The sequence below is a fragment of the Berghia stephanieae genome, chromosome 9 (assembly GCF_034508935.2).
Source record: "Berghia stephanieae isolate SIO BIC M18660-M18661 chromosome 9, UCSD_Bste_1.3, whole genome shotgun sequence".
Taxonomy (NCBI): Eukaryota; Metazoa; Mollusca; class Gastropoda; order Nudibranchia; family Aeolidiidae; genus Berghia; species Berghia stephanieae.
Genome location: NC_088368.1, coordinates 11,168,791 through 11,176,290, shown reverse-complemented (window position 1 = coordinate 11,176,290; position 7,500 = coordinate 11,168,791). Strand labels below are relative to the sequence as shown.

At 38.1% G+C, this 7,500-nt stretch overlaps 1 protein-coding gene across 1 annotated transcript; it reads left to right on the top strand.

Annotated features, from left to right (window-relative positions):
* Window positions 1–2,045: 2,045 nt before the first annotated feature.
* Window positions 2,046–4,818, top strand: LOC144979304 (translation initiation factor eIF2B subunit delta-like). Its single transcript, XM_078925935.1, has 3 exons — window positions 2,046–2,171; window positions 3,558–3,666; window positions 4,623–4,818. Exons 1-3 carry the CDS (start codon window positions 2,063–2,065, stop codon window positions 4,714–4,716), a joined length of 312 nt encoding a protein of 103 aa, XP_078782061.1. The 5' UTR covers window positions 2,046–2,062; the 3' UTR covers window positions 4,717–4,818.
* The last annotated feature ends 2,682 nt before the right edge of the window (window positions 4,819–7,500 follow it).

Here is a 7,500-nt window from a genome sequence, read left to right as displayed (position 1 = left end):
TCGCTCATTCGACCAATTCTAGAATACGGAAATTGCATCTGGAGCCCATTATATAAAAGACAATCTATTAGTATTGAAAGTGTACAGAGGAGAGCTACCAAAAAAATTTATACAATACAGTATTTATCTTATTAGGAAAGGTTAGAATGTCTTGACTTACCCAGTTTGAAATATAGAAGAATTCGTGGGGATTTAATTCAGGTTTATAGATTGGTACATGGTCTGGATAGGATAGACTTTTCTGATTTTTTTTCATATTCTAATATTACTTTTACTAGAGGGGACAAGTTTAAGATTTTTGTTTCTAGATGCAAAACATACATAAGACAAAACTGGTTCGGTATTCGTATTGCTCAGAAATGGAACAGTGTGAAATTTGAAACCAAGAATGCAAAATCTATGGATTATTTCAAGGTGTTAGTAGACAGGGAATTATATGATGGGAGATTTATATATGACGAATAATACGTGTTTGCTCTGCTGTTGACATGGCTTTCAATCTTGTATGTATACATTATGCATTATTATATTATTATGGTTATCTTCTATACGCGTATGTATGTGTGTGTGTGTGTGTGTGTGTGTATGTGTGTGCTTTGCATGTCACGGTTAAAGATATATGTTTGTACACCACATGAGTACATTTAAGTTGAAATACTATCTTTACCACGCGTATCGTTATTGTAATATTTAATAAATAGATTTATGGCATTACTAATTAATATTAAGGGCATTCAAGGGATCTTATCTATTTTGCCCTATACCACTTGTTATGTATGTTATGTTATGTAATGGGAATGTCTCTAATCATACAAACATACCGTTTATGTTCACTTAAATTTAGCAAAGGCAAAGTGAACGGGTTAGAATGCGCTACACTTAGGGATTCAGGATGTACTACCGTGGGTGTCAGGGCTTCACTAATCACATATGAAGATAAAACTGGAAACAAGTTCAGTGCATATCCTTCAGTAGTAACGTTGAAACATTTGACACCGCAAATGTTTACATAGAGTCCCATATTACAAAGGCAATGTCGAATGTTGTCTTTTACAAAACCGATCGTGGTTTGATAATTAGAATTGTTAAGGTGATAATAACAATGCCAAAATTGTTGAAGAATTACAACTTGCGCAACACATAGCTTCCCCAGCAGAAACTAAATCTATGATCAAATAACAAGAGTCACCAATGACTATTTCGCTAGAGCCACAAAACTTTGATTACAATGATTTTGTTAAGGCACAGAATGAAGCTAATTCCATAAGAAATTACTTTAAGCTTTTTCACAAAACTGCAATCTCCAAAAGAAAATACAATATGGAACACGATATATATATATATATATATATATATATATATATATATATATATATATATATATATATATATAACTATATATATATATATATATATATATATATATATATATATATATATATATATATATATATATAGACGTCTATATATAGAATACAAATTGTCACTCACATTTTTTGTGGCCGAGACGTTCGTTTCTGTGTCTCTTTACACGTCCTCAGTCGGCGTAATCCTTAACAATGTCCCTATATATATATATATATATATATATATATATATATATATATTATATATATATATATATATATTCACAGGCCAGGTATGACAAAAGATGTTCGCAAATACGTTAAATCATGCAATACCTGTCAAAAGCGAGTTGCGAAAGGTTGACTGCCGAAACATCCCTTATTTCCGAAATAGTTGAAAGAAAATATATTCCCGTGCTGCAGAATAACTATAATTGGGCCTTTGCCGAATTCTGAGAGAAATAACACGCACATTTTAACTCTGGTTGATTAAGCCACATGCTGGCCAGAGGCGGTCGCACTTAAATCAACGACACCAGGCCATATAGCCGAAGCACTCATGATAATGTTTTCACGCTTAGAAATACCTAATGAGATATTATCAGATAACGGACCTCAGTTTACCTTGCACATCATGTTACGCAGATAGAAAAAGCAAAGTTAGAAAATTCAACATTGGAGATCAGGTATTAGTGCATTCTCGCACAGGAAATGCCATGATTGCAGCTCTGGCAAAAGCCAACAATATACCAGTGCTAGTCTGCTGCGAGTCTTATAAATTCACAGACAAAGTACAGCTGAGCTCAGGAAGTTCTAATCAGCAAGGTAAGAGCTTTGAAAGTTTGAGTTTAAAGAGGACTAGGAGGAAAAATAAATAAATAAAAAAAAAATTCCCTTTATTCATCCCATAGGGGAAATTTGTCTCTAGGGTCTATTTCAAAGGAAGACTGGAATAACCCAGGCGTCAGCCGCAGTTCAGCGCCGCAAATTTAGCTAGGGCGAGGTGACTTGTTCAAGGCCACACGGCGCAGCGGGTAATCGAACTCGGTACCTTTTGGGTCCGAAGCGAAGACCGTACCGCTGAGCCACGCTGTCCCAGCGGAAATAGATTGTAGTTCTTCGGAGTCGTTGAGGGTTTGGAAGGGGATGGGAAGGGAAAAAAAGAGAAAGTATGTCTTCAGTCATAATGGGTTGGAAGGAGAAGGGAGAGGGTCAAAAGAGAAAGTAGCTCTTCAGTCATAAGTGGGTTGGAAGGAGAAGGGAGAGGGTAAAAAGAGAAAGTAGCTCTTCAGTGATCATCATCATATCTTGTCGCGCCAGTGAGTCAGCCAGTCCCGGGCAGTCTGGTTGCATTCCCTCAGGTCAGCATTGGTGCAGTGAGGTCCAGCGAGCATTCGGACAGGATGTGGTCCATGGTCTGTCTGGGGTGACCGCATGGGCATTCAGTGCCCGGTGAGATTTTCCATTTATTGGGGGCTGGAGGGCATCGTTTGCTGTCTTGTCCCATTCTACCCATTTGTCCAGGCTGAAAATGCTGAGTGGTCTGGGTGGTCTTCAGTGATGATGGGTTGGAAGGAGAAGGGAGAGGGTAAAAAGAGAAAGTAGCTCTTCAGTCATAAGTGGGTTGGAAGGAGAAGGGAGGGGATAAAAAGAGAAAGTAGCTCTTCAGTCATGATGGGTTAGAAGGAGAAGGGAGGGGGTAAAAAGAGGAAGTAGCTCCAGTCATAAGTGGGTTAGAAGGAGAAGGGAGGGGTAAAAAGAGAAAGTAGCTCTTCAGTCATAATGGGTAGGAAGGAGAAGGGAGGGAATAAAAAGAGAAAGTAGCTTTTATATAATTATTAAAATAGATAAGTGCCTCTGTGCTATAAGACTTTTAATATTGTGATTTGTCTGTGTCAATACCTAGCATGGCTCAGTGTCCGGTATTTGCTTCGTACCCGAAAGGTACCAAGTTCGATCACCCATCGCTACGCTGTGTGACCTTGGAATAGACCCTAGAAACAAATTTTCCCATATGGGATGAATAAAGGGAATTTTACTTTTACCTTACTTTTCACTACATTTTTTTCATGTTTTCAAGTTAAATACCTACAGTTGCCAGTTCTGCCAGGGTTTTTGCAATGTTCCATGGACCATCTATCAGAGATTTTACGAGGTTCCTTAGATGGATTTGAGCAAAGTAATTACATTCGATTTTTATTACTCTTTCAGCTCGAGGCAAGGATCTGATAAACATCTGCCACAGAACCCCCATCATCCCGAACTATGAAGAGATAAATCTACATTTGTCCAACATTTTGTACGACGTCACTCACTCTGGGTAGGTCTCACTTCTACTTTACACTCACAAAATCCTTTACCTGAAACGGTGTTTATGGTTTTCCTCGGATCAGCGGAAATCTGCGATTTTGGAGGCAGAGGAGGATTTCCTCTTTTTATAAATTACATTCCCCTCCTCCCCCCCCCCCCCCCCCCTAATCAGATGCACTGGCATTGACATGATTGATGTGTGCAGTTTTCCACTCTCCACAAGTTAGCCAGAGCATCAATGATAGTTTATAATCTTAATTGCTCTGAAAATGGGGGTTAGTGCAGTAAAAATGGAACGCACTGTTGAAATATTGATAGAAATATGAGGATGCCAATTAGTTCAAAATTCTTAAAGCTGAGATCAAGAAGTAACAGGCATGCTAATCTTTTGGTTTAGGCGGATTACTTAACAATTTTGGGATGACAATTCTGCCATGGACTTCTCGAAAAAAAATTTAAAAATTTGAGCTTTTATATAGCGCAATATCCACTAAACGTGCTCAAAGCACTTTACAAGGGGTCCCTGGCCAACAGCACCATTTAACATTTAGGACGGAACATGATGACTGTTGGGCGATATTACAATTTTTTTGGACAGAGACAAAGCTGTTAAGGGCCAGGTACTCATTTTACACCTGAGTAAGGTGAGAGATTGTGAGTAAAGATCCTTCTCCAAGGACTCAACTATGCACAGAGCTAGGCTCGAACCCAGGACCTTCCGATCCGAAAGCGAGTGTCATACCACTAGACGACATAGGTAAAATCTAATGTGTTGTTAATAAAGAAATGGTGGCTTATGATGGCATTCATTGAGATCTCATGTTGTAATCAAGTATTTTGTCCTCAATTATTCTGTAATCCAGGCTTTTCTTGTAATTATGATGATGATAATTATGAAAGAAATGTTGAATTAACGTTTAAAATGTTCCAATTTCATCCCCCTATTTTTGGTCCACACTCCTCCAGCTATATCACTGCCTTGGTGACAGAGCTAGGTATGCTTCCTTGCACGTCCGTCCCCGTGGTTCTTCGAAGACAAGAAGACAAGAATACTTTATGAGAAATTGACCATTTTTTTTCTTCTTTGGAAAGGCTTTATGAACAGTCTTTTAAAAAAAGAAAAAAGAAAAAGAAAACAAACAAAACTATCCCCCCCCCCCCCCTCCCAAAGAAAACATCACACAAATATTATAATACATGTATAAATACATAAAATTTTTGTTTTTGGTATATGTGTGTGAGTATGTATGTGATGTGTGTGTGTGAGTTATATATATATATATATATATATATATATATATATATATATATATATATATATATATATATATATATATATATATATATAATATATATTGACCGTCTTGACTTGATAGTCTTGACTAAAAATCCTTCTTCAGTTCAGCCTACTATTGGAAACAAGTACAGAGCCCATTGTGTTTTAAGTTATGTATTTTTTATATAGAGGCTATTATGCTAATATTCATCCTATACGTTTACAAAGGGATAGAGTTATTTTATAATGATTTCTTAGTTTTAGGTGATAGATTTGTTTTTTGGTCAAAATTTTATCTCAATGCAAGGAAATGACATGGGGAAAGGAGTAAGAGAGGAAAAGAAGAGAGGCGGGTACATTGAGAATGATAAAGAATTTGTGAAAGAAATATAGATAGATAGTGAGATGAAGTAAGACAAAATGTGTTTGTGTGTGTGTTTGTGTGAGAGAGAAGAGAAGAGAGAGAGAGAGAGAGAGAGAGAGAGAGAGACGGAGATAGACATACAGAGAGAGAGAGAGAGGGAGAGAGAGAGACGGAGATAGACATACAGAGAGAGAGAGAGAGGGAGAGAGAGAGACGGAGATAGACATACAGAGAGAGAGAGAGAGAGAGAGAGAGAGAGAGAGAGAGAGAGAGAGAAGCAATGATAATTAAATCTCATGCTAATTAAAATGTTTTACTCCCTCAATTGCGTTTTTTCTTTATATTTATTATATACAGTAAAAACTGGTTAAACCGAAATTCAAGGGGCAACTTCAACAAGCTGAGAATAAGAGCTTAGTGCCCGCTTATTGTGCACTTCTGGATTCTCCCCAAAACACCTACAAGTGAAAATCAGTGCTAAGCAAGGAATGCTGGGTGGGGATCCTGACCTCCCATAGTGGGCAGGGAGGTACTTACTGTGTCTTCTATCACCCTATATCTAATTTCCAACTTGTCTTTGTCTTGGAATGAAATTACTTGGTTTTGTCCTGGCCATGGGAGGGAAACAGTAGCAGAGTTTGATCTGGCTTCTCGTGAAGAAGATGTGTAGTATGGGAACTTCTACACTCTTGACCGAACACCAAATCAGATACAGGATGTTTATTTTTATTAAGAACAACTGTGCTTCTCAAACGTACTTCGCACACAAGATTTTAAAACTATCCTTTTATGTCTGCATAAGTGATTATTCGAACAAGTTTCGAGGCACTAAATATTATCAGACTCTTTTATGCCATGGAAATGTAATGTTACGACATACGTCTCTTTTTCATAGCTACCAAACAGGGCAATTCAACCATCCCATCGTTGTCAGGGAGGTACTTGCTGTGTCTTCTATCCCCCTTTATCTGTTTTCCAATTGCTTTCTGTCTTTGTCTTGGAATGAGATTACTTAGTTTTGTCCTGGCTGGAGTCCTTGGCTGGGAGGGAAACAGTCGGATGTTTAGTTATAGTTTTGGGAGATAAAATTTTTTCCTTGCAAATCATGTCTCTTATGTACTGTTATTTTTTAAAATTCTTAACATATGATTTTTAAACATTTGAGTGTGTTCCTCTTAGTGGGGACTTGTGCTGGTGTCCGGGTGAGACTTTTAGGTGATCTTAAACTAAGTACACTGATAGTGTGCTCTTGTCATCTGTTCCCTATTTGAACCATTTCCCCTTGTCTTACTTTTTCCTCAAGTCCTTTTAATTGTACATCTAGAATGTTTTCACTATCCAATTTTCTTCCTTTTACTGGTGCTGATATGATCTAAATGTGTTGCAAGTTTAGTAAAATCCTTAAAAACAAACAAAAAGAAACAAATGGCGACCAATGGATTATTTTCTAACACAGTGTTGCCTTCTCTGTGTTATATTATATTGGCACTCGTACACATAGGACATATTTATCTTTTTTTGTTCTATGATTTCAATGTTTACTCATTTGATCGAACTGACATAGCACAGGTCAGCCTTCTCTATGCTCTGACTTGTTGCTCACCCGTACGAATGTCCAATTCACCTGTGCTATGCCTTGCTATTTTCCGGCCCTTAACGTTACACACACAACCAACCCTGTGCTGTGCGATCAAGAATAGCATGCGACGATTTGTGGTCTGTAATGGGTTTTTATATCTCGGTGAATATTTTTCATTGGACGACCAAAAAGGGTTGTCCTCACAAGATTTGAAAATAAACAACTCATGGTCAGCGTGAGCTACTTTCCCATTGACTTGGTGTCGTTATACAGTAACGTGACACCGGGTTCAAGTCTCACTCTGAGCAGCGCAAAGTTGAGTCCATGGAAAAGATTATTTACTCTCATTGTCTTACTGTGCTCTCTGAGTGGGGTTCCTGACCTCCCATAGTGGGCAGGGAGGCACATACTTTCCCATTGACTTGGTGTCGTTATACAGTAACGTGACACCGGGTTCAAGTCTCACTCTGAGCAGCGCAAAGTTGAGTCCATGGAAAAGATTATTTACTCTCATTATCTTACTGTGCTCACTGAGTGGGGTTCCTGACCTCCCATAGTGGGCAGGGAGGCACATAGGTACTGTGTTTTCTATCCGCCTGTATCTGTTTTCTGACATGGTTTCTGT

What these genes read in the sequence shown, in the direction of transcription:
- LOC144979304 (XM_078925935.1), top strand. Translation starts at nt 2,063, where the DNA reads ATGATTGCAGCTCTGGCAAAAGCCAACAATATACCAGTGCTAGTCTGC. An exon ending in AGGAAGTTCTAATCAGCAAG is followed by an intron (nt 2,172 to 3,557) that starts GTAAGAGCTTTG and finishes TTACTCTTTCAG; the next exon opens with CTCGAGGCAAGGATCTGATA. An exon ending in TACGACGTCACTCACTCTGG is followed by an intron (nt 3,667 to 4,622) that starts GTAGGTCTCACT and finishes ACACTCCTCCAG; the next exon opens with CTATATCACTGCCTTGGTGA.